The 26,667-nt window shown below is 45.4% G+C and overlaps 1 protein-coding gene across 2 annotated transcripts in view; it reads left to right on the plus strand.

Annotated features, from left to right (window-relative positions):
* LOC144114626 (cytochrome P450 4c3-like) overlaps window positions 1–26,667 on the plus strand; it is a 41,889-nt gene that overhangs the window by 10,704 nt on the left and 4,518 nt on the right. Inside the window, exons 7-11 of one of the 2 annotated variants that reach the window (XR_013311070.1) lie at window positions 2,043–2,249; window positions 4,591–4,764; window positions 11,643–11,709; window positions 12,705–12,884; window positions 19,139–19,238. Coding sequence is in view for 1 of the 2 variants with exons in the window: in XM_077648486.1 (XP_077504612.1) it covers window positions 2,043–2,249; window positions 4,591–4,764; window positions 11,643–11,709; window positions 12,705–12,884; window positions 13,360–13,529 (798 nt within the window). In the remaining variant the exon portion in view is untranslated. Of the gene's footprint in view, window positions 1–2,042; window positions 2,250–4,590; window positions 4,765–11,642; window positions 11,710–12,704; window positions 12,885–13,359; window positions 13,645–19,138; window positions 19,239–26,667 lie in introns of those variants that run through there. The other variant, XM_077648486.1, reaches the window with a different exon arrangement.

Consider the following 26,667-nt stretch of genomic DNA (forward strand, 5'->3'; position numbering starts at 1 on the left):
GAATGCAAGCGCAGCAGGGAGCGGCAGAAACCCAGCCAGGCGAATGAGATTAGAAAGTTTTCGGGGAGATGGTGGCCGGCGCTGGCAAAGGATTCGGTTAATTGGAAAGATGTGGGCGAGGCCTTCATCCTCCAGTGGGCGCAGTTAGGCTGACGACGATGGTGGGGGTGGTCGCGTCGTCCCGGCGAGCTTGGAGGGGTCACTCTCGAGAGAGAGGGAATGGGGGACAGCAATACAGTCATCGCTGTTACCTCATTTCGCCAAAGACTTAGGAGAAACCGTGGTTCCGCTTTTTTTTTCATGGCTTACACTTAAATCACCCTATGTTTATTTTTGTGCACAAAATTACGATTCCTTCTTGCAGTCCCAGATACGGTATAGGAGCGAGTTCGTTCTGTAAAGTATATACAGGCGCGCTATAGTGTAGCATCTGGCACTTCTTTTCAAGCGTCAGTGTTAGTCGTAAAGTGATTACTAGACTTAACTCAAACAAGAACACTGCACACGCCGCTCAGACATCGGTGACTGTGGTAATCCACAAATCAACCCTCGTAATGAACGCACTGTCCTGACAGAGGCGCCACTCTTCTGTAAATTGAAACTTCCGACATATTGTACTGGGTTCGCCCTGCGGTGTTAAACTCATGCAGCCGATCACCGCCTTCTCATCGCTAGCCTCAATAGAGTGCTAGAAGCGCCCCGAAAACACTCCTTCGAATGGTGGGACGCTCCCAGTAAGGCCCTATCTCTTTCTCATTTTATTAAGCAGTAAACTTACATAATATCATTGCGATTGTTCCTCAGCGGTGAAATTTACTTCAGTTGGAAGAAAATAACTATCGTTTTTACCGTTAAGTTTCAGCAAAACATCCAAGTTTTTGACTTGTGAATGCTGACGCAAAAAAAAATATTAGCTATACCCTTACCCAGAATTGTTGCACATTTCATGAGCTCTAATTTGCGAGTAGCTGTGCCATCTGAAGCAGGTGGTATGGCGGCCAAAGTTCGTTTTTTTTTTCAGTTTGTGTTATAAAAACCTTCCACGTGGAATATATACACTATAAGCGATTTTTCGTCCGTTTGGACAAGTTGGCCCTTTTGAAGACGTTGCCACAACCATTAGTCCTTCTCGAGACCAGCTGTAAGACTAGCCGTCAGTCCCCTACGAATCATCGCTTACGGGGCAATAGTCCGTGCGAAGTGAGCAACACACCGGCGCAGTCGTTCATCCAAGAGAGCAACAGTTCAAACAACGAACAGAATCACTAGATCAGCGCTGCATTCTTTTTCCCCTAGCGAGGTACTTATTGCAGACCACAGCTACAACAAATTTAACCCAGCCGATATTTATCGAACCTATTCCTATTATTCGTTCAATGTGTGGCTGTTTTACTGCCGTACGCTTACGCAGCAGGCATTTATCAGCTTGAAACACAGACGAAGTGCCTGTAATGGGGCATTCTCCGCGGAAGAAACGTGTGACTGAGCCGTCTGTGTATAATAACCTCCACTATCTGCACAGAGCCCTCCGCTTCAGCGTTTCTCTCAACGGCAGCTAGAGCATACTCATACAAACATAAACCAGGCCCGCTTGTATAACACTGACAGTGTATGAACGCAACAATCTTTAGTTTTTGATATAGTATGATGGCAATGTCGACACAGCTCCGTCGACACAGTCCCGTTTCGAGCGGCTCTCCGCAATCAAAATACGACATTTATCTGACGTTCTATCGTCAAAAATAATTGACCTTTATCGAGTATCCGAGAAGCTGCTGCCACACTTTCAAAACACTTTGTTCGCTAAAGAGGTAGCGTGCCGAAAGTTTAGGCGTACTAGGTAAGTATGTACCATGATCCGCTGCTGAGGCATCGTCACCAGGTCCCCGCAACTGAACAAAAATTTCAAGTTGATCAAAAAAGCATATTTTATTTTCCGTCATTTCCTGTGGTGTTCATGTTTACTCTATAAATTCGATATGAATATTTCGCCTTTGCAAGCTTTCAGGTTACCTCTCGACATTTTTTTTTTAATTCTGCAGGTGATACGCGAAAGAAAAGAAGAACTCCTATCGTGTCCCGAACTGCAAGCAGCCATCGAAGAAGCTCCGGAAGCAAGTGACGCTTACGGTTTACGAGGAAAAGTTAGGAAGCCTTTCCTCGACATCCTGCTAAGAGAACACATTAAAGATCCCGAAAATTTTAGGGAAGAAGATGTTCGAGAAGAAGTTGACACTTTCATGTTCGAGGTATGATTTTCATTCGCAATGCTCCCAATCTGCATAACGAACGCTGTCGTACAGATCAAACCATTAGATTTTTTGAGATATCAAGTCCCCTCCGGTAGTATTATATGAATATACTTCGCCAATTTTTCCCGTGTCACAAAACATTTGTAAAAAAGTAGCTTTTCTTTGTCTACCCCCTATGGCATCCTTTCATCTGTTCAGTCTACACGTCTTATTGTTTTTCTAACTTTCAGCTAGGTTGCGAGAAAAGCTCAGTCTTTTACGTATGAAGCACTGGCGAGCGATTCAGAAAGATTTGCGTCCCTAGAGTGCTTGTCTTGCAGCAGCAGCGAAGGTTATCTTTTCTTCCGATAAGACAACGAGCAACAAAAGGGAGAGGCAAGCAAAGCCTCGTGTACCTCTCGAGGCAGCAGCTGTATTTAGGTGTGTCTGCGCCTTTGCTTAACCTGCGCATAGCAGCGTATCCTAGTGGTGAGAGCCTGACGCTGCTGTTGTGCAATGCAACGTTGACGTGCTTACCACCACCTGGAGCGCAATGGATTATTAAGCATGATGTAGTATTTTTAGTCTCAACGATGTTTGTTAACCAAACACTTGGTGAAGATTCAACAATAGCTCCTTAAAAGCGAGTGCTTAGAAATGCTTTATAAGGTCAGCCTATGGTGATCAGCAAAACAATCAAGACAAATAACATTGTTTTACTAACTGCTGTTCTTTTTTTCTCGATTCGACAGCCGTAGATATACACGCACTTTATTCTTTGAACAATCGGAGCTAGCAGTGCGTAATTAATAGGTATAAAAAAATTTAAGCAACTCAGACTGTTTTATGCCCCTTTATGTTGAAACTATCGAAAAAGTTTTTATAATGCCCTAACATTTAATCCAAGCCGCTCATATTGCTTAATGATCCTCAAAAATGAAGCTCTCGAACCAGCTTCTGTAATTTCTTCAGCTTGTTTAGCGTGCAACTTGTACTAGCGTTAGGTTATATCTCTATTAACTTTTTTGACCGCTAACATCCAGAGCAGAAGATCCCCTGCGCAAAATACCACAAAGCAAAAACTTGAAATGGGCTCGACAGCGTCCACCCACCGTCAAACGTCACTAAAGAGGCCAACGCAGCCGACCAAAACATGATATAAAATATTGCTCACAGTGAAATAAATAAAACAAGACAAGAAATAATATGAGCGACAAGTTTCTACCTGCACATCCTTAAAATAAAAAGCAGTGAAGAAATAAAGACAGAAAAATTAGGCCAAGTGTATGTTTGAAAACAAGCTCTAGATAAACATTGTAATGCACACTAAGTCTCAGGACTATCCTGATAAAAGCAATGCAATCATGGGGTGCTCTTAACACGACGATTGTTTACTAAGTGGGAAAGGCAGTTAGAAGCGGAGTATCTGACCTTAATTTTTGTTCCGACTGGCTGCAAATTGCCAAATCTATGCAACTTAGTTTCACAAACTGTTTTCTTTAGCTTAAGAGGGGATATCCTCTCGAGATAGTTGTTTTATTTCAACTGTAGAACGGGGCATTCAGACGTACTTATGTCTTTTATTTCCCCAAACAAAAAAACCGGACTAACTCTTTGCCAACAGATCTAGGCTCTCTAATTGGTGCTTCCACTGCTCATTCGCTATGTAAAAAACGACAGCGTAACACGCCGGTTCGGTATCACTTAAAAAATAGCTTGCTGGGCTCTTTTCATCTACGGTTACATGAACAATTATATACGATTATATGGTTTCATATACATTGACGCATAAGCTATAGAAATACCTGTCGGAGATAGCATTCATGATACACTACCCGTAGATAGGTGGTGCTTGGGCATGTCTAACTCTCTCAAAGCGCCAGTTCCGCGCAAGGAAATTTGTAATATAACCAAAATTAAACTGTACTGCAGCAGAGGCCTAGCTTGAAATGGTTCAGTAAGATGCGATTTGCCACCGGCTACGTCAGAAACCCACGTTGGTGATGGCGACCTTGAGTGCTAAAAGCCAATTGAATAACACTTGCAGGTTTGTTGCGAGGTCGCCTGCGAACATTCCAGCGCAGTCAAAGCAGTCAATTCAAGCTGGCGTTGTTGAAAACAAGGTACATTCCAAGCCTAAAATGTGCATTCGGTCATGCGTAGAATACGAAAATTTCTGAAACCGAATTCGGGCTTGAACGCCGCATCAGACATTCGTCGAATTCCAAGGAGTGTTCTGAATGAAACTGACAATGTCTATTTTCTTGAGGGGCGCAAATATTCCTGTTCTGGTCTGATGGCATATTCACGTGTATGTCTATCTTTTTTCTCTGTGTGTGTGTGTGTTTGTGAACCGCAGGGTCACGACACGACGGCCATGGGGATGAGCTGGGCCCTGTATCTGATTGGCCTCTATCAAGAGCATCAAGAGCTCATACGCCGCGAGCTTGACGCTATCTTTGGGTCTGACCGGAATCGGCCCATAACGTCGGAGGATTTGAAGCAAATGAAGTATATGGAATGCTGCCTGAAGGTGAGCGGAACCGAACTTGAGCCCCTGCAATCAACGGCAGACGGCATCGTTACATTTGAATGGTTGTTTACTGAGTTAGCAGTATAGTCCTCCTTCAGCGAAATTGCCGTAGTCTCTGTACCTGTGTGTGTGTGTGTGTGTGTGTGTGTGTGTGTGTGTGTGTGTGTGTGTGTGTGTGTGTGTGTGTGTGTGTGTGTGTGTGTGTGTGTGTGTGTGTGTGTGTGTGTGTGTGTGTGTGTGTGTGTGTGTGTGCGTGTGTGTGTGTGTGTGTGTGTGTGTGTGTGTGTGTGTGTGTGTGTGTGTGTGTGTGTGTGTGTGTGTGTGTGTGTGTGTGTGTGTGTGTGTGTGTGTGTGTGTGTGTGTGTGTGTGTGTGTGTGTGTGTGTGTGTGTGTGTGTGTGTGTGTGTGTGTGTGTGTGTGTGTGTGTGTGTGTGTGTGTGTGTGTGTGTGTGTGTGTGTGTGTGTGTGTGTGTGTGTGTGTGTGTGTGTGTGTGTGTGTGTGTGTGTGTGTGTGTGTGTGTGTGTGTGTGTGTGTGTGTGTGTGTGTGTGTGTGTGTGTGTGTGTGTGTGTGTGTGTGTGTGTGTGTGTGTGTGTGTGTGTGTGTGTGTGTGTGATAGAGAGAGAGAGAGAGAGAAACTTCCGGTGCCCCTAGCAGATCAGGGCACCCATCTCCGGTATACACCTCCCTCCGACAACGAGCTTTCACCCACTCCACATACACTATCTAGAGAGCCCCCCCTCCAACTACCCACCCACACCCTCCAGAAGAGTCCACCCACTAAAAGCGCCCTGTGGAATCGAGTTCAAAGACAGAGTGGGAAAGCGATCAGCATAACAAAGAAACGTACAGCCAATACTGCTAACGCAGATTTGTATTATCACATCTTATGATCGCCGCTGCATTCTTTCCTCCCTTTCATCTATATGAGAACATGCAAGTGAAGTCAGAAGGGCTCGGTTACATGTTTGTGTGGAGTGCAAAGTTGCATGGAACCCAATTTTATTTAACCTTTACTCGTTGTCCTTCCGCTCACCATGCATGGTGAACTGTTCTGTAAACATAGCGTAAACCTTAGCAATCACCCGCAGGTTACGGTTTCATATTTTCAGGACAGTTTTTCCACTCGACAGTGCACCACGCAACGCGTCTATAGCTGCACTTAAATGCAAATGCGCTGGGGTTGCTGTGGCAAGCCTGAGCTAAGGCTAGTTTCGTCAGTGATATTCGTCGCAGTGGATGTTCGCCAAGTTTCCTTTCGTATAAAGGAAGTGCTTTCTTCTTTGCCGGGCGCCAGCTACGAGACGTAGGCAGGAAACAGACAGCAATATCTTGCTGCGTGCGCATAGCTGCATCTCTGGGCGCCAGCAGAGCAAGAACACTCCAGGCCGTATTGACGAAGACATCGATTCGTGACATCTATACTGCTGATTCAACGGTGGCCGAATGCAACTTATCTGCTGCGTCGACCGGCGGCCAGCTGACGGACTCGTTTTAAGTTCCCCCTTTCTTCGCAAGGGCTCTGATTTTGGCAACATATTCAAGACAAAACACCGCATTAGACTGTGCGAGGCTGAAAAGTATGTCACCCGACCGCAGGAGCTGTGGAAAAGTGCTCAAGAGAGTCTTAAAAGGACAGCCTACTGTCGTAGACGTGTATAAAAATATCGACGCATTCTGGTCAATCTCACCACATGGTTTCAATAACGAGACAACTAGCGGTTCAACCGGAATTTATTTTTTTAATCGTTAAAAAAACTCAGATCCGAGCGGATGATAGCACTCGTCCACGTTTTCTCACTGCTGCTAGCATGGCAGACGCCTCAAGGGAATATACTGCATTTTATGACTATGCCCGAGCGTCATACATACAGTTTTTTTTTGTTCATATTGACTTAAGGCCGCGCAGTTTTCGCTCATGCAGAAACTTACAGCTGATTTTATTGTATACTCTGCTGTAATAAATTTTTTAATGTTTTTTTTTCTCGAAAAATAAATCATACAACCGAAGTCGTCGCTATGCTTGCAACGGCGCTGCCATTAACAGCGCTCATGACGGCGAAAGCAGTTGCTGCACCTGTGATGGTTGTCATCTGTATTGTTTCGTTCATCGTATTGTTAAAACCACCCTTAGTGCTGTCAACTCTAGTTTTAACAAAACCTACGCATCTCGGTTAATGTCACGCTCATTATAGCCACTGCCCGCCGTCTACGTGACGCGGAAGTTGTGTCCACAGAGTTGCATAGTGTCTCTCTACTGACTATTTCGAGTCACCAATGTTAGGATCTTCAGACGCCGTCTACGATGCGAAAGCAAGAATACCATATGAAAAAAGTTACGTTTTAAGTTGTTCTGCTGTGCGCTTTAATGTGTTGTGCTCGGCGCCGCAACCGGGTATTCCTTTATTTGGGAAATGAGTTTTCGACTGCCGCAAAAAAAAAATTGTCGATAAAATTGAGTAGAGTGTTACTTTAATTGTCTATTAATTGATTTTGTCACATCCCATGAATACAGGGGTAGAGAATCCTCCATACGTTCTTTGGTCTATATATATACGGACTGAATATTACTAGAGGCCATACTGAGGAATCTTTTGTACTCAGGACGATTTGCTTGGCTATCGTGCTGTAAGATAAATTCACTGCACATTGCACGGACGTCAGCCAGGAATGAGCCGATCCCACCAAGCAGCCTTCTGGAAGATAAATCGCACATTTTTGCGTATGAGAGTTATGTGGGAAATGATTGAAAGCTGTACAGCCCCGACTAATCTGGCTTCACTTGATTATTTCTTGGTACCGCTTACTATGCAACTGAATGCGAACAAAAATGTTTTCGTGCTTCCGCCAGTTATAACCAACGTTCGCGTTACGTTTGAAGATACAAATTCGTTGCAATCACCTTTTGAACGACAAATCAAGAAACTTCACTGAACCTCAACCGAGACACACCAATATCACGATCGTTGCTGCGCTAGAGTGCATACGATTAATAAGGCCATGGTCTCTGAAGCACGTGCCTTGCGGCGCTAGGGTGCAAGTAAATTGCAGAAACAGTTCCTTCAATGCTGTAGAGCCTGAAGAAAATTGTGAATTGAGCGCTATTCTCAGACACCAAGAATTAGGTTTAGGTTTATAGGGGCTTTAACGTCCGAAAGCGACTCAGGCTATGAGAGACGCCGTAGGGAATGGCTCCGGGAATTTCGACCCCCTCGGGTTCTTTAACGTGCACTGACATCGCACAGTACACGGGCCTCTAGAATTTCGCCTCCATCGAAATTCGACCGCCGCGGCCGGGATCGAACTCCAAGAATTCTAGTCTCTGCGAGTTAAAAACAAAACAAAAAAACAGCCCTTTCTCATACCTCATTGTCAGCGCCACACTTGCGATTTGTATTTGCTCAGTCCTTTGTTTCACAAGGAATTTCAGCGGGGCCTGAAACAACCTTTATTTTATGCGTTGCATATTGCAATCACTCAGTTCAGCCCTTGGGCGCGGCCGGGCAGCCACCAAACCACGTGACGTGACGTCACGACAGCCGGAGGAAAAGCTGGGCCCCAACTCGCGCGGTCGCGCGCGGCCGCAGCCACCACCTGACTCCCACTCCTCCCGCTAGGGGCGCTGCGCCGGCGCGTGACGTCACGGAGGAAAAGCTAGGCCCCAACTCGCGCGGTCGCGTGCGGCCGCAGCCACCACCTGACTCCCTCTCATCCCGCTAGGGGCGCTGCGCTATGATTGACGTCACGGCATATGTATAAAAGTACTGCGCTTCTTCGCCGGGACAGTCTTATACCCCTGTCACACGGGCATTTCGAGGGCCCTAGAACCGATAGTCTATCGACTCAAAGGTGATCGAGCGCTTCTACACGGGCAGTTTCAATGGCGATCGAGTCAATAGCCTATCGAGTCAACGGAGCAGCACGGAACTCCATCGAGATATGCAACGCATTCTTGGCTTAACCAAGCTAAGCCTGGCCATTTTTTCCTTGCACTAGAGAGTCGTGTTCACAGTGCAATGTATCATTTAGGCCTATGCCGCTGCCTCGCAGAAGTCGACACCGCCCATTTCCCTGCAAAGACGGCTGCGTTGTCCAAGCGTCAAAGACGCCGACTATGCATACTCTTGCTCTGAAAGATACCAAACAGACTTGGCACGTTTCTCCATTATTTTCGCGTTTACTAAGCTTAGCATTTATGCTATCATTTTCTAGACGCTCCCACGTGGAAGCATCGGCGGAAAGGAGTGGTTCTAAATTGAGGAGCAGGCCAGAAACTATTCACCCCCGAGCAGGATGGCGAGACGGGCCATTCAGTGGCGCCTTCTAGACTTCCAGAGCGAAAGACGGAAACGTAGTGAAAGAACAGACGACAAGCGCGGACGCACTACTAATGTTTATCTGATCGCCTTAAAATTAATCAGTCGTGTGATTAAGCTTTCGATGTTTTTTTTGTTCTGTTTGTGCGCCTGTGACCTGTTGTATATAGTTAAAAATAATTGAGTAAAATTAATAGTGAATCAACTCCTGTCTCGTGCTCCTTCACTTCGACTCCGACTTTCGCACTGGTAGTTTACAAGGTGCTGGCCTGGGGGCAGGCCGCAACGCCTCTTAATTTTCAAACAACTAACGAAAACAGTGACGCCGCTATGTGCTTTGACATCGCTGCGTGCTATGGAACACCCTGGCAACCTGCTACAGCTCAAACTGCCTATGCCGGACGAAGGATTGGTGGGCATCAATATCCTTATTTGTCACCTTAAACCAAACAATGTTCTATTTGCAGCTCCGACACGTACAATTCTCCATGCCGATCTCTCAAAGATTTCTATCTTCGCTGCCGTAGTCCTGCAATAACAGCCCACGTCATCTAGGATTGCCCATCGAGGCGGCTCGCGGACCTCTCGAGTGAGATCAGCCCAGCCGAGCATAGCAACTGGGTGCACCCGATCGTGGCTGTCTCTCTCCGTTGCGCAAAGCTCTCTGAGTTCGAACAGCCCGATCCTAGCACAGAGAGTGGTTTACGCCGGTCGACAACGACCAGATCAATACGCATATTCCGCCGTGAGCACAGCGGAGCCAAATGCTTGGAAAGAAGCCAAGAACAGAAGAGCATTTAAGAGGGCACTTCCCTTGCAAAATATTGTTCAATTCCTTGTAAAGTGAAACAAGGCGATGTGTCTGAAAGAGCAAACAGGTTTCAATGGGCTATAGCGGTCGTTACATTTGCTTGACATTCAATTCTGTGTTCTTACGAATTTCTTCAAAACACGCAAATATTTTTTTATAGCCTCTGGCAAGTAGCTGCGTCTCTTTCCCTTTGGTACGCGAGACGCGGCCAGGGCGCCTGAGCACCAGCTTTTACAGTGTTCGAGACCGTTTTTGGTGTTCTGGGCACGTCATCCCGGAAGTTCAATTGAGCGGGGCCGAGAGCTACTGGCATTCCCGTCGAGTGCACTTCCTGCTCTCGACGTGGAAGAATTGTATTCGTTGTGGGCCCAAAATCACCCAATAAAGAGTTCATTTTAATGCTACGACAGCCTGCCTTTCTGTCTCCCTCGGAATTGTCCGTGCCTGCCGTTATGTGACAGTGTGCGTTTTTGCAAGAGCTATCTTAGGGTACTGCTACTAAAGGAACTAAATTGAGAGCTGCGACATAGAAAGGGCAGGCAAGGGCGCCATCAACATAAGTTGAGCGCGCCACAGCCTATTCCTTTTCGCCCTTCTTCTTTGATGGAGGTCCCCCACGCCTCGGTTATCTCCTGTATCCAGCCAATCGCCGCGGCTGATGAGAGCAATGCAGTAGAATCGAATGAAAAAGACCGGCCGAGGATGCCCTAAAGCTGGTTCAGCTTCTTAATGGAAGATTCCGCTATATACTGTAATGGCTTGGAAGAAGATGGATTTTGATACACTTCACTTGTGGCGAGCTGTTGTTTGTTTCAGTATTCCCACTTAAGGAACCTCTCTTTGAAATAAAATACCTGCCTCTTGTGTGCACTGCTGACGAATATTTTCGGTGGCTCAGGAAGTTGGCAGTGCCTGATACAAGCACTTTTTTCTGGGAAAACAAGTAACAGTCGTTTTTTTTTCTTTCACGATAGCTGTGACAATTAGACTTTTTGCTAAGCGCAAGCTAGCATTACTGATGCAGGCACAGGTGCGATGTCTGTAATATTTTGTCTGCGTAAGCGTTTTTTTTTAATTTCTTTTTGAAACACGGGTGCTGTGTACCCACCTGTTCTATTTCGTCATACCGATAACCTTGTGATTTAGTGTTCACATTATCCCTGTAGACACCTCTATGGTGGCCGTAATATTTTCTCTGCGTCATGGCTTTTTAAGCGATCATAATTAAGCGGATCAATTTTTTTTCTTCTTCTCAAGCTTCCAATATATCCACATCTTAAAGTCTTCTTGTGTGAATGTAATCTTGCAAACACATTGTTAATGCTTCAGCGAGGGAGCTTACTGAGCAGAGCCACGTCTTAGCGTTATTGATTCATTTTGAACCTTCTTTCTTGCATTTTGCAACAAACAAAAACGTGGTGGGCATAACTGCACATCTCATCGATGGAATATACAACGCTAAGAAGCGTGGAGGACAAAAGAGGACGACACGAATATGCACTTTTCGTGTTGTTTTCTTGTGTCGCCCATATTTTTAGTGCTGCGTGATCGATCGTTGACAATGCACTAACTAGATCGATAGAGAACTTTAATAAAGTACATCTGTTTCAATATTTGCATTCCATTTGGTAACATTCAAAGTAACTTATTGGTATTCGATGTGTACTCGAAACTTTTATTATGCGCATGCGCCTAAATTGTTCGCATCGTTGTTGTTTTTCTCGTTTCGCTGACCTTGTAAACTGTATACAGGAGTCGCAGAGACTGTATCCTTCGGTACCATTCATCACAAGGAACTGTGAGCAGGACGTCACTATTGGTAAGTACCACTGCAGAGTGCATGTTTTCCTTCAAAGACCAAGTTCATTCAAATGGCCGCAGGTTTGATGCGTCTTGAGATTATAGCACTTCTGTTGTCCTAATTAAAAGTTGCGCGGGCAGACAAGAAATGGGACTCGTATGGTGTGATTTGCTCAACTCGGCTATTTGTCGGAAAAAGTAGTGGTGATTATTCTGGAAAAAAAAGCTTGTTATACAGTGAGCAGAGAAGTGTAGGGAAATGAGGGGCTCGTTATGACACCCATGTTAAGGATGCCAACAGTCATCGACTCCAAAGAAAACAAATTAGAATATTTTTTTATTTGTGATGTTTATTAAGGGGAAATAGTAGTGAAGGATAATGGCTGAAAGATAATTGCTTAGAAAGAAAAATAAACAACATTCACATGCTGCCAGTGGGACCTGAACCAACGAGCTTTGTATGCCACGTACAGTACTCTTACCAATTGTCTTTCATCCATAAAGTGACCGAACTGCTAATTTTCCATTAATCAACACTGCGAAAAAAAAATTCCCTACGCTTTCCTTGGTATCGATGATGTTGCATTCTTCTATGTACGTTATATAGCTTGTATTTTGAGGGCTGGTGAGAAGTGTGATTTGTACTGAGCCATCGTACCTGTTTTTCCTTTGGGATATATCAAGAAATTTCTGGGAATGAGAAGAGCGGCTTCAGTGCGACTTGGACGTTCGCATATAAACTATACAGACAAAGTTCTTGGTAAACAAGTGTGCGATGAAGGTCGCGCATGTATATGGCCCTGTTAAAAGTGGCGTCCATCCCAGGTCGCTCTGGGGCGTCATGTCGGTCGCTGCATCAGCAGCACAGGGCTAGAAGTGTTGTCAAGCGCTGACAGCGGGCGCTGGAGGACAGGCATCCTTTCTCTCGAAGCCTCATTGTGAATACACAGTGCATTTGTCTGCAGTTAGATTCTCCACGTGTGATGTGTTGTGCACTCACCCCTTCTTTTATAGCTGGCCGGAAGTTACCGAAGGGAGCGGATGTCCAAATTGGAATTTACAATCTCCACCGTGACCCCGAATTTTTTCCCAAGCCGGAGGAGTTCATTCCAGAAAGATTTTTCCCTGAAAACGTGAAGGGAAGACACCCGTTTGCCTTCATTCCTTTTTCGGCTGGGCCAAGAAATTGCATAGGTGATGGCAGCATTTTGTTTATTTTGGGACGAATGGTTTGCATGTCCAGCTCATGATTTGGAACTTTCGACTCTCTTTCTTTCCTAATCTTGGATATATTTCCGAGTCAGTGTCGTAATAAACTATGTATAGCTGGCATATACATCTTGTTTCAAGGGATTAATCAGACATGTGACTTTGTGTACAAAGAGATACAGGAAGATATGAGAGTAACATGCAAAAAGCACGAAGTTGATCGTTCAATGTAAAACTGGTCGGCTCGTATTTGCGAACAAACCGAAGTGTGGAGAAAATATACGTCTTGCACTGTTATTCCTAAGCTTAGTAACGTAACTGATTTAGCACGTCACATGACATCCATAGCGTATCACAAAGAATCAGCATAATCGCTTATAACAGACGCTGCCGGCTTATATGTACAAAACACTCCGAAACACTCTTTGCTAACGCTGTCTGTACTCTACGTTTCCTTTAGGTCAACGTTTTGCCATGATGGAAGAAAAAGTTGTGATTGCAAACATTCTCCGAAACTACAAGTTGGTTTCACTGCATCATCGCGATAAGATTCGAGTTATGGCGGAGCTTGTGCTTAGACCGATGAATGGACTACATGTGAAATTTATTCCCCGTACACCTTCAGTGTGAATGAAAAGAGATTGATTTTTTTTCTTCTTGCATTCGCTTTTTTTTTCTTCACTGAAACACTTTCAAGACATGCATAATTCATAAATAAAGATCGAAACAGAACAATTGCACTGTATTCTTGATTTTGCACCACTTGCTTCGCGTCTAAACTCGCGTCTCTCACATGAGAGGTTATATAAAGAGAGACAAAAATATGGAAAGGCGGGGAGGTTTACTAGGAAATGCCTGGTTTGCTACCGTGCACGTGGAGAGGGAGATGAAGAGAGAGAAAGAAAGATTTAAGAGAGATGGAAGATCAGAGCACAGTGTGGAATGTGTCCATGGGAGCCGTTGCTTTGTGAGAACACAGGATGCATGCAGTGTGTGTATGTCTGGTGCTCAAGCCAGTGTCCTTTAAGTACAACCTTTGTCCGTAAAGTTCCAAGACTGAATCCATTAAAAAATGCGTATAACATTTAAATCCTTTGTGCAGAATCCCTTCGAAATAGTGTCCCTTCCAGTCTATACACGGCTTCCAACGCTTCTTGAGGTCTTGGAAACTGCTTGAAAATGCTTCTTTTGGCAGGGCTGTCAGCTCCTTTGTCGTGGCGTCTTGAATGGCCTCCAGGCTTCCCATTCAGCGGCCTTTTAGGGCTATCTTCCCACGAGGAAAAAGGAAAAAATCGCATCGGGAGAGGTCAGGCCAGTATGGTGGATGGGGAAGTACAGTAATGCTGTGCTTGGCGAGAAAATTTGTCACACTGAGAGCAGTGTGCGGCCTTGTGTTATCGTGGAGAAGGCTCTATTTTACAGATGTCCATAGGTCAGGGCGACGGCGTCGTAGTGCATCACGCATGTGTTGGTGCACGCGGATATAAAACTCCTCATTCATCGTCTGCCCTTGTGGCATGAACTTAAGGCGTATGACAACTCTGGCATCGAAAAAAAACTATCAGCATCGTCTTTGTTTTGGTCTCCTGTTTGCGTACCTTTCTCGACGCCGGAGACCCTGGGGACCGCCAGTCGGCACTCTGCCTCTTTGTTCGAGGATCGTATTGAAAACACCATGTTTCGTGTTCAGCAATGATGCTGTCGACGAATACAGCATCCTTCTCTGCCTCGGAGAGCAAATCAGCGCTCACTGATGCCCGTGTGTCCTCTGGTCCTGTGTGAGTGAGTGCGGCACAAGTCTGGCATTCAGCTTTTGTTTCCCCAAGTTCTCACGCAAAATTTGGAGGCATGTTGTCTTACTAATGTCGAGAGCATCTGATAGCATGCGGACTGAAATGGTGCGGTCTTGCTGTGCGATTTCTCTGATCCGAACCACGTTGTTTTATTTTCATTCAGTGAGGTTGAAGGGCGCCACTGCCTTGCTTCGTCTTCCACCGACGCTCTCCCCGAAACGAACCTCTTGTGCCACTCGAAAACTCGCGCCCGCGATGATGTGTCTTTGCCGTAAGCGTCAAGAAGGAGCGCATACGTCTGTGTGGCTGTCTTGCCAAGCTTCACACAGGATTGTATGTTTACACGCTGTTCGTGGTGGACGTCCATCTGTCCATATTCAGTCACAGTAGAATGTGCAGATGACTAGTGACAACGTATTTTTCTACATGTAGTGCCATCTAGCGCCTGCCACAGCAATTAACATAAATAGCTCAGGTTAGCCCGAAAAAATGGCGCTACACATATGCACCAACATTTATTTTGGGGAATCAATTCTAGAGAAGAAAATAAATCAGTCTCGAAACTTCACGGACAAAGGTTGTATTTGAAGAGCGCCTCGATGGCTTTCTTCCCAGAAGAAGGCTGAGACCAAGGCCCCGAGATTTCGGCTTCCGTCAGAGGACGAGGGTCCAATCGCCGGAGCTATGCACCCAGGTGCACTCGTTCACAGTCAACCCGAGGGCAGGCGTATCGGTTGTGGTGGTGGAAAACATTTATTCAAGGCTATTTACTGAAGAGAGTGGGGACTGGCCTTAAGGGCCAGGCTCTTATGAATTCCAGGAGAGGTCCCTAGTCCGGGACACCTGTGGCTTCCGCGGCAGTTCGGGCCCTAGCGACGAGGGCTCTTTGGCTCTCTAACGTAGAGCATCCGAGCAGGGCAGCCTCCCAGCTCTCTCGGGTAGGTGAGGGGAAAAGGGGGTAAGCGGGGTTAGCGGGGCATGCCCACACCATGTGGTACACGTCCGAGAATGCGCTGCCATCCGGCCTTCCCCACTGTGATGCGACGCTGTTGTGCCACCTATGGCTGGAAGTGACGTTTAGAAATTGTTACTCCAACCTCGTCGGTATGGCAGACTTTCCAGCATGTGAGCACAGCGGGTGCGAAGAAACAAACCTGCACAGTATTGTGGGGAGGCGCAACGGTGCGGGCGGGCTTGTTTCTTCGCACCCGTTGTGCTCACATGCTGGATAGTCTGCCATACCGACGAGGTTGGAGTAACAATTTCTAAACGTCACTCCCAGCCACAGATGGCACAACAGCGTCGCATCACAGTGGGGAAAGCCGGATGCTATAGCTTCACTTACAGGAAAGGGTCTAGGTTGTGAAAATGGGGTGGCGAGTCTCCGGGCAGAGAGTTTAATTTTCTGATGCTCTTTTCAAAAGTAACGCCGCTACTGGCGCAGAAAAAAAAGAACAACCCATTGGGTGCTAACTGCCCTCTTTACTATTCGTCGCGCGTGTTCATGGAAAAAATGAACAGTATTTTTCATACGTCAGCAATTAACAAAAATTTTGCATGCTGTAAGCGCAGTCTTATTGTCGGTCGTCGTCCCACGGTAGTTTGAGCGAAAGAGGGAAGGGTGGGAAGGGTGGGAAGGGGGCACTGCTTGTGGCCCATATCATCCACGCGTTGGGTAACAGCCATGACGTGCCAAACTCCAGCTTCATCTTACTGACCTGCGGCCTGAGTCGAGCACTGAAAGTTTTCTTTCTCTGTTTCTCGGTGGCTTGGGTATTCGTATTCCGAAACTTTCGCAAAGTGTTTGAAGTTTTTCGTAACAGCGGTTATTGATTGTCATTTCTTAATCTTAATTACTGACATATAAAAATACTGGACGAAACATTAGCTCGAATTTGCCGAAATGGCTTGTGCAAAAATAAGAGGTATAGTTTACTTACACCGATTTCACCAAGGCGCACATTACTGCTGCGCTTATGTGACAGCTATAGGCAAAACGTTTTGCTAAATATATTGCCGCGAATCTTTGCAGTGTTTGTTCATTCTTCAAATCTACCACCACGCCACTTCATCGCTTTGTTTGCGACGCAAGACGCGACTATAGTCGGGTACAACTTTAGAAGGCAGAGGCATCTGCCCCTCAAAGGCGGATGCACACGAGCCTCCGCCAATAGGCGCGCGCTTCAGGTGACGTCATGAGCCGGACGGCCGGTGACCCCGCCTACGGAGAACATGCCTAACATTGCCACCCTCGCTTCGAACTGGGCCGAGTCGCGCAGCTGTGTGCGTCTCCCTTCGTCAGAGTGAATTCGAATTGTTTGTGGGCGCCTGTCATGCCGCAAATATTATTGCGAGCTTACGATGCACAATTTGTGCCGCGTGCGTTTGTTCCGAGCCTTGAGCCGACGAAAAAAGATTACAGCGAACATCGGTGACGCTGCGCGGCGCTTCGTCTGGAAACAGGATCCCGCGGCGACACACCGCTGCAAACATCGTGCGTGTTTGTTCTATGGTGTTTTGTTTTTCTCCTAAGTGAAGTTACGACCAGGAGAGTTTGCCAAAGTCTGATACCAACTGTGAGCGGCGGGTGTGTTTGTGTGCTGTGCCCCTCCGTTTCCCGTCGGACGTGGCGAAGTGATGGTGCAAAACCATTATCAGGATAAACGAGAAAAGTGTGCGCGGATGAAACCAACCTACGAGTTTCTCAACCGAAAAGATTTGCGAAAGTAACCTCCAACGCAAAGATTCTTTGCTGCCAGCTCAGCGCGCAAACGATCTATCGTTGGCAGCAGTATGATAAGATAGCCGAGCGTCTAGCAGGGCGTCGTTCGAGTGTCGTTCAGTGCCGTCAATTTTTCTCCGTAGCAGACGATGCGCAGCGTTGTAGAAGGCACGGAGTTATTTTTCTCTCGCGATCCGGCATGTGCTGTAGCATTTCTATCATATTTTTATCAAACCACTCATCAAGATACACAAATCTTATTTATATCGAGAAATACGTTTTTTAGAAGCAGTCACAATTTTTTGAGCGGCACTATTTCTTTAGTCGCGGAGGCAATTGGCTGTTGCGCTTCGGTCATCTGGGCGGGGCCTCTCCTGTCTTCTAGAGTTGCACCCGGCTATAGAATTATCTCGATTGATCGCAGCCAGGCAGAGCTGATTCTACGTTGTTCCGGAATGTTCTAGCAAGTTTTCACGCGTTATCTCAAAAGTTCGCTATCAGCTTTAAATTGAGCACGGCCGACAGCGGCGGGCATTCGCTGAGCACGCTTGACGCTTCGCCGCCGCCGAGAGATTCAGTCCATTGTGGGCGCAAGTCAGCCCGATAAAGTTTTCTTTTAGAAGACCCTTTTGTCCGTCTTCATCGCTCCTTCAACTGCCGTCACCACTACGTGACAATATGATGTAAAGGTTGCAGTACTGGCGCAAGTACTTCGGGTCATTCGCTGCCATCGGCTGTATATCAAGGACACCCGATCCATAACACCACTCGCTGCTGCTGCGTACTGTAACTAGAGTGGGGTAGATTGTTTTTTAGGTATTTTTGGACGTACGACATTTAGAGTAATGCTACTATGCTATGAAAAGCACCTGCCCAAGCCAGCAGCCGCCAATATATATTATCAATGGCATCGAAGAATGTCGTGACGACCAATTACAAAAACTAATTCTGCGTTTTAATAATGTAGACTCCCAGCTGCACCAGGTGCAAACGCTTTCACCTGCCAGGACTTTAGATTGACCGCTCGCAGGGCTGTTGCAGCCTCCTGCAGAGTACAGAAAAGCGTGAAAACGTTATTGTGTTCGTGTGGACCAGCCTCGATGTCAAACTGCTGTCGGGTTTTATAGGTTGTAGAGCTTGGGAAACTAAAAGAAGCTGTAAGAAGCTTTAAAGAAGCTTTAAACCAAAAGAAGCTTTAAATAAGTGATCGGTCTCTCGTCGACCCAGCAATAAAAGATGCTGACACATGTAAACAATAAAACTCTATTAAATATTACTTCTGTACTGCTCTCACCCTCCTCTGAAAAGTGGCCTCAATACTGGTGCTTCTTCTGAGGACGAACATTCTCGAATTGCACGCTGTCGAAAGACTAAATCTACGTTACATTGCACTGGGTGGGACTCGTGCCGCCTGTAATCAAAGAAAGCGTGAATTAAGCGAACGCAGCAGTAAAGACAGATGGGGCCGGAGCCATGTTCCCAATCACTCAAGAGTACTGAATTAAAAAGAAAAAGCATATACTCGCTAAAATAAAGCGGAAAGAAAACCATTTACGTTTCTGTTTTCTTTAGTACCCGAGCCTAACCTGCTGAAAATTATGGACAGCGTAAGTAGCGCGTGTACCAAAGAAGTAGAGGAAGAGATATCATGATTCAAATTGGCGCACTTGCACTTAAATTTGCACTTGAGCAAATTTAAACAAGCCGCTTGTCTGTCGTTACAGCTGATCTCAACAGCCATGCCCCGGCTTAATATGACGATGGTCCAGGTTTACACCTCAAGAATAGCAACCTAAGAAGAAAAGATACCAAACAACTGGCCCGGCAAGTAGACATACCACGCGTTTTTCGCTGGGATAGTATAGAATTTTCATTCTAATTACTTTTCACTTAGATTCTTGTCATCTATCGTCATATGCTCAAGTGACTTCCCACTTGCATAAGCCATCGTAATCACTATTTGTCACTTTAGAAGATAAGAGTGTACTAGAAGGAAAGAAGAGGAATTCTTGTATTACGCCAACCCCCGTGTTCAAACGGTCTTGCAATACGCCTTAAAGTTTACTTGGGCAGTGGGCTTTACAGAATCTGACTTTAAATGTAAGCTTACGCGATACAAATTTTACGCCCCTCTCTCCTGTGAGCTACGGAACTGACTGCATATGCCTCCTGGTTTTGCTTGCAAATGCAGCAGTTTCTAAGAAGAGAATGCAAGGCCCCTCCAGGCCCTTGACCTGAATCAAAACTCTCCCAATTGATGTACCCGAGCTACATTTAGTCCCTTGTAGTTGACTGCGAATATTCACAAAAGGAAACTAACCACAAAATATGTCCTGCAGAGTAAGTAGCATGCACATAGCACCGCAGCTTTGGACAGCCCATTAAAACTGTCCCCTAGCGCCATTTGCTCTTAATGCTAGTGTTTGATGGGCAGCTGCGCACAGCGGTCTTCATGCACCTAACTTGCGAACATCGAGCTAGCGATTACATATCCTGCAAGACTTGCAGTCGGGGAAAAGCGAACAAAGGCGGAAGACAAGAAATTTAACGGTGCTGCTGTAAATACCTTTTTTTTTGTTTACTAGCGACCCGCTGATGCCTTAATTATGACGCTTACGAATCGTCAGTGTGACGTGTCGCGTTGCCAGTTTCAAGGAGGTCAGTTTTTACTTACTAATAAAGGTGTGCGGTCAAAGTTACAAACTCCAGTGAGGCAACCACGCGTTATAGCATTGCGCTTTTTAACGCGATAGCGTTAAAGAGCACGTTACACAGAAACTCGTTGTCGGTGTTGTGAGCGAAAAATCACGACCATGACTTTGGCAGGTGGTCCCCAGAGAGCAACCTAAAAGGCAGGTGGGCCACCTAGGACACGTGACCTTGCTGCGACATCACAACCTGCCCACCGGATAGTGAGCAAACTGCCCACCGTGGAAAGTGGCAGTTAAATTAATGATTGGTTGCCCGCGAAGAGCAACCTGGGACGCACAAGGCTCACCGCTGGGAGCATTTACCATCACGGTGCAGTGGCGCATTGCTTAACCTCCGCACCACTGCGCCTGGAGGGGTACGAGGACTCCCAGGGATCTATGAATGTAAATGAGAGAATGACCTTCTGCGTATATGGGCATTAACCCATTACGCTATCGCATATCCGTAATGTGGAGCATAAGTGTCCTCTCCAATTTTTTTGCCGAACTCTTTTGCCAACAGGAGTTCTTAATTTATATAAAAGTACTCAGAACAGCATCAAGCACGACAATCGCTGGGAGTTTGGAATACTGGACACGCATAGCGGCAGAATTGCAATATGATCCGGTGGCACATGTGGCGGCTCGACGCCCTATCGCTGACAGCGGCGCACCTATAGCCGCGGCCTCTGGCTCTCTATAGAAGAGACGGAATTTTCGTGGCCAGAAAAAACATTGAAGGACTCCGTCTTAGCCAAGGACTATTTGAAAGCGCTCTTATGCAGGCTTAAGACAGGAAACAATAGCGCCTGCAAAGACAAACTCAGCGGAAGAACGACGCAGGACAAGGTTCGGATTGGCTGGCGCCTCAGCGAATAAAGTAAGACGAAGTTAGCGCTTGTCCTGAATCGTTCTCCCGCTGTGTTTGTCCTTGTAGGCGCTACTGCTTCCTGTCTCAAGTACTATGTACCATTTAACTGAAATTGAAGTTTTTTTTTTCTAAATAATAATAATAATAATAGCTTTATTTCCATCAAAACGATGGAGGGGCCGTGGGTAAAAGCTGCTGAACAGCTTGACTAGAGCCCACGGTCCCCTCTACAAGGCAGTACAGGAGCATACATGAAACATACAGGAATACAAACATGCAAAAACGCAAAATTGATTCGATTTAATGTGTCACAAGGAAATCAATATTAGAATTTTTCAAAAAACATCACATATCACGTGGCGCAGTTCACGAACTGTAGTGCAACCTAAATCAATTCCACATTTATTCAGATCATTAAGAAGTTTAGGCAAAATGTACGATAGTGTACCCATAGAATAGTTAGCACGGGGAGTGACCACCTTCCAGTATTCAGACTGACGTATAGTGTAGGATGTAGGCTTTATTTCTAGCTTGGCTAGGTTGCGAAAGAAATTTCGATTTTCTTTTAATTCGTACCTAAAGGCAACAATTAGTCTATAGCTAAACAATTTCCAGACAGGCATTATATCTGCTTTAATGAACAGAGCATGTGTATGAGAATTGTAGGGGACATCAAAAATAAGCCTAATTATCTTTTTTTGTAGGACGTACACCTTTGTTAAGTTTGTTACTGTGGTAGATCCCCATACCAAAAAGCAGTAAGAGAGGTGAGAGTAAAAAAGAGAATTATATATCAACTTTTTTACGCTGAAAGGTAATATAGACCTACATCTGGATAAAATACCAACGACACTTGACAATTTAGTGCAAACAGAATCTACATGAATATCCCACAGCATACTTTGCGAAAACGTGACCCCAAAAATTTTAATACTACTTACTATTTCTATTTTTCTGGTGCCATAGATAAGATCTACGTTCATATTTACCTGCTTTGATTTCGGTCTAAATAGCACAGCCTTAGTTTTGTTGGTGTTAACTTCTAACTGATTTGCTACAGACCATTCCAGAAGTTTTACAAGGGCGGAGTTTGCTATATAGCTGATTTGCTCACAGTCTGTAGCGGAAAAAAATATGCTGGCATCGTCGGCGTACAATATATATTTGGCTTCAGCGCATGTATTTACCAGATCATTTATGTAGATATGCAGACTTGCCCGTTTCGTGGTAACCATAGCAACCTCGGCGCCCGCGCATCAGGTAGTTAGGACTGCCACAGAAAACCCATGTGGAGCGTCTTTGACTATAGCAAAATGCTAATACCAAGAAAAAATACAAGCCTGCCATGGGAAGATCTGCGGAAATATTGATTGTTATAGTAGAAACTTCACATGCATGAAAAGATTGCATTCGTAAACAACTTGCTGCTGAAAACTGCGCTTGTCGAGAATTTCTGGGTAAAGCTGACAGAATGTGCAGAGAATCCATGACCACCAATGCTTTTCTGTACACTTTATTTTGAGAGTGCGCGTTTTCCCCAATGGTTACGATATTTTTTTTTCAAAAAGGGGCTGCTATCTATTTAGTTAACAGTGTACGTCTAGTTAGCCGAGCAAGAAAACCAGCTATGCTCGGCGGTAATGCCACAAAATCCCAATTACTAATTCTATAGTTCCAGATGCATTTCAGATCTATGTATGGGTTGTTTCTTCAGAGCCTTAATTGGTGAACATGCAGGCTACCTCATTTGTAGTAAGGTAATTAATCTCGGGCAACGCAAGAGGTGACCTTGGGCCATATATTTGCAGGCAGACATGTTTTTTTCCTGCGCGCAAGGCTCCGTGGAAACATCTTGCTAAGAAGTCAAATGGCCTCGTTGTTCTCGTGACAAAAGTCTTCTGTAATTTTTTTTTTCTTACAGACAACGAAAAAACGTTATGAATGACCCCATAGTGAGTGGCTGTTGCCTAAAAGCCAGCATACACTGAGCAATTTCTTACCGCGCAGGGACGACTGGGCTGCTCTGAGGAAAAGAGACAGCTTCAGCCGCTTTTTCCTGTATACGAACAGAGTCATTTCTTCTCAGAGCTCGACATTCAAAGTGTCGTCAATAAAGAATGCTAAGCATTCCATGAGGCACGCGTGCATAGAACCGCTAGAAACAACGCTGAACTACTAAACATAAAAATATGCTTGTAAAATGTGAAACGGCTGTAATCTATAAGATTCCACTGACGTGCGGTAAATTCTACAAAGGGCAAGCGGTTGACTGAATCAATTAGCGACTGTGCAAGCACTGAACTAAGGTTGGCGCCGGAGAGGACGGTAATCTTGCACGGCATTGCAGCAGACGTCCCATGAAATGTTCCCCACGTTTTCATGAAGTTTCCATCCCTGGATATGGAGAAACGCGTAAGGCATGGGAAATTTATGAGGCCTTCCAGATAGCGAAGCATGGCGAGGCGTGTATCAGTTCCCCATCTCTTCCTGTCACATCTAAAGAATTCGATTTTTTTAATAATGTTGTCTAGTTACCGGTCCTGGCTCGGCGCATGCGTAGGTATATTACTGAGTGGTCTTTTTTGAATAAAAATTTTCAATTATTAGTCCAGTTCTTGTCCTGTGGGGTTCTGTCTTCTTTGGCTTGTAAAAAGTTATTCAGCATGCCTTACCAACAGGCCCACCTTTCAGCCTTGATTAATACCTAGAAAGAAGAGAGGTAAACTAAAAGCAGCGAAGAGGAAATTAAGCATAGGTAAAAACCAGATGTATGCGTTAAGAGACAAGGAGGGCAGTGCAACTAGCAGTATGGATAAGATAGTTAAAGTAGACCGCGAGTTCTAGAGAAATCTAAACGGCAGCCCATATAATAGGAACGTTATTGAGAGAGGCAGCAGAGCACAGCAGTGGGACATCCCTCCAGTAACGACAGAGGAAGTAAAGAAAGCCTTAGGAGCAATGCAAAGTATGGAAGCATCTGTTGAGGATCAGGTAACAGCAGATCTGTTCAAGGATGGAGGGGAGATTGTGCTAGAAAACCTAGCCACCCTGTATACGAAATGCCTTATGACCTCGAGCGCACCAGAAGCTTGGAAGAGCGCTAACATCATCTTAATCCATAAGAAAGGAGACGTCAAGTACTTGAAAAATTAAGGACCGATCAGGTTACTGTCCGTTTCCTATGTGACGTAATCGCTTATAGAGACGAAGGTCATCGCTGATAGAGACAGATGAACCTTAAACTAAAATCTGCCAAATGATCAGGCAGGCTTTCGTAAAGTGTTGTCGACAATAGACCATATACACACTATCAATCAGGAGATAGAGAAATGCGCAGAGTGTATTCAACCCCTATATTTAGCCTTTACAGATTACAAGAAGGCATTTGACGCACTCAAAACTTCAGCAGCCATGCAGGCATTGTAGAATCAGGGCTAGAAGAGCCTTATGTAATAATACTCGAATATATCTACAGCGGGTGCACAGCTACCGTAGTCCTCCATAAAGTCAGCAATATGTCAGGGAGGGAGACATGATATCGCCAATGGTATTCACCGCCTGTTTACAGGACGTATCCAGATGCCTGGACTGGGAACAGTTGGGAACAGAGTTAATGGAGAATACCTTAGTAATCTGCGATTCGCTGAAGGCATTGCCTTGCTATGTCAAATTAGGAGATGAACTGCAAAACATGGTCATTGAGTTAGACAGGCAGATCAGAACGGTGGGTCTAAAAATTATTATGCAGAAACCCAAAGCAATGTTCAACAATCTCGGAATGGAGCAGCAGTTTACAATTGGTAGCGAGTTGCTGCAAGTGGTAAGATAATACGTCTACTTAGGGAAGGTAGTCACCGCAGATCCGTATCTCGAGAGTGAAATAAGTAGAAGAATAATAATGGAGTGGCGCACCATTTGACAGATTCTCAAAGATCATGAATGGCAGCTAAGCAATATCCCTCGAGAGAAAATTATATAACAGCTACATCTTACCCGTACTAGGGACAGAAACGTGAAGGCTAACGAAGAGGGTTCGACTTAAAGGGTCCCTGAAAAGTGTGTTTGAAGTTGGCTATAATACGCTTGCATTATGTAGACTGTAGGTCACCGACCATTCATGCCGCGTACAAAAAATCAAAAGTGAGTCGATCACAACCAATTCTTAAAAATTCGCGTTTCTATGTCTGTGGGCAACCAGCGGTTCGAGGCTTTCGCTCGAATCCGCGCGCAACGCACCGTTACGTCAGCAGTGGAGTGTTATCACTGGTTCGCCGTGCGAACTCTTTATGAAGTCACGCAGCTACCATGGCCGCACCAGGAAGCTCTGCCCCCCGGGGAACTCCCTCGCGCGGCGGCAGCTGGCGGAGGGGCCGAGTCGGGGGGTGCTGAGTCGGGGGAAGGGGGGGAGCTGAGGAGCACCGATGTCTCAAGTGTGCAAAAGTGACGACAGGAGAGAGAAAGGCACGAAAAAGCAGAAATTCAAATTTTAACAACAGATAACTCAGCTTCCAGAAAACGCATAAAAAAAATTCTTGCAAGAGGATATTTGTGAAGCGGCGTCCTCTCGGCATACTGCAACATTATTGAGAGCACTTTTCAGGGCCCCTTTCAGTAAACAATAGTAGAGCGAGCTGTGGAAAGCAAAGTGATAGGTGTAACGTCAAGAGACAGGAATAGGTCACAGTCAGGGGTCAAACACGGATTAATGGTCTAAATCAAGAGAAAGAAATGTACTTGGGCAGGGCGTGTAATGCGGAGGCCAGAAAACCTATGATGCTTAAGGGTAGCAGACTGGGTCCCAAGGGAAGGGAAGCGTAGCAGGGGGCGGCAGAAAATTTGGTGGGTGGATGAGATTAAGAAGTTCGCGAGCATAGGGTGGACGCAGCTGGCACAGGGCAGGGTTAATTGGAGAGATAAGGGGGAGGCCTTTGTGCTGCAGTTGGCGCAGTCAGACTGATGATGACGATGGCCTTGAAATTTTCGAGAAAAGCATTTTTAAACGCGAAATAGTGCATGAATGCAATTTCTTATACATTTTAATATTTGATTATAACAATCAATATATCCGCAGATCGCCCCTCAGCAGGCTTGTAGGTATTTTTTTGCGATTAACATTTTTGCTAATGTCAAAAACATTCCCCATTAGTTTTCTGTGGCAGTCTCAACTACTCGATGCGAGCGATGGAAAAACTTTATAAGAAAGTTTTTGCTATGCATGGGAAGAGTTGACCATTACCTACAATATTCCTATAACAGTGCCTTACAATATTTCAATATTCAAAATTTATGTCCAAGAATGCTGGACATGTCTGCACAATACGTTGCTGAGAGTTGTGGGGTCCCAGCGTGTGAAGTTCTTATTCGCATGGATTTCTGCGCTAGTCGTGGCTCGTTAACTGCGACCCAGCAGGATTCTTGCGCAATGAGTGCAGGTAAACAATCCTTAATCCACTTGCTCCAAACTCTGTAAAAATACTGGAAGCAAACAAACAAGTAGATGAATAGGTTATATAAAATGTGCAGTAAATAACTGTGCACTACTGGTCCTGCAGAAAAAAATCTGAGGAATTTATTGAAAATGTATTTCATTCAGCAGTTTTTGTTAAAGTATCAAATTGTAGTTTCAGGCATTTTTATTTTATTATATAGTTCCGGATAATGAGCATGGTGGTTTATTATTTCATTGAGGCTT

The sequence above is a fragment of the Amblyomma americanum genome, chromosome 1 (genome assembly GCF_052857255.1).
Source record: "Amblyomma americanum isolate KBUSLIRL-KWMA chromosome 1, ASM5285725v1, whole genome shotgun sequence".
Lineage (NCBI taxonomy): Eukaryota > Metazoa > Arthropoda > Arachnida > Ixodida > Ixodidae > Amblyomma > Amblyomma americanum.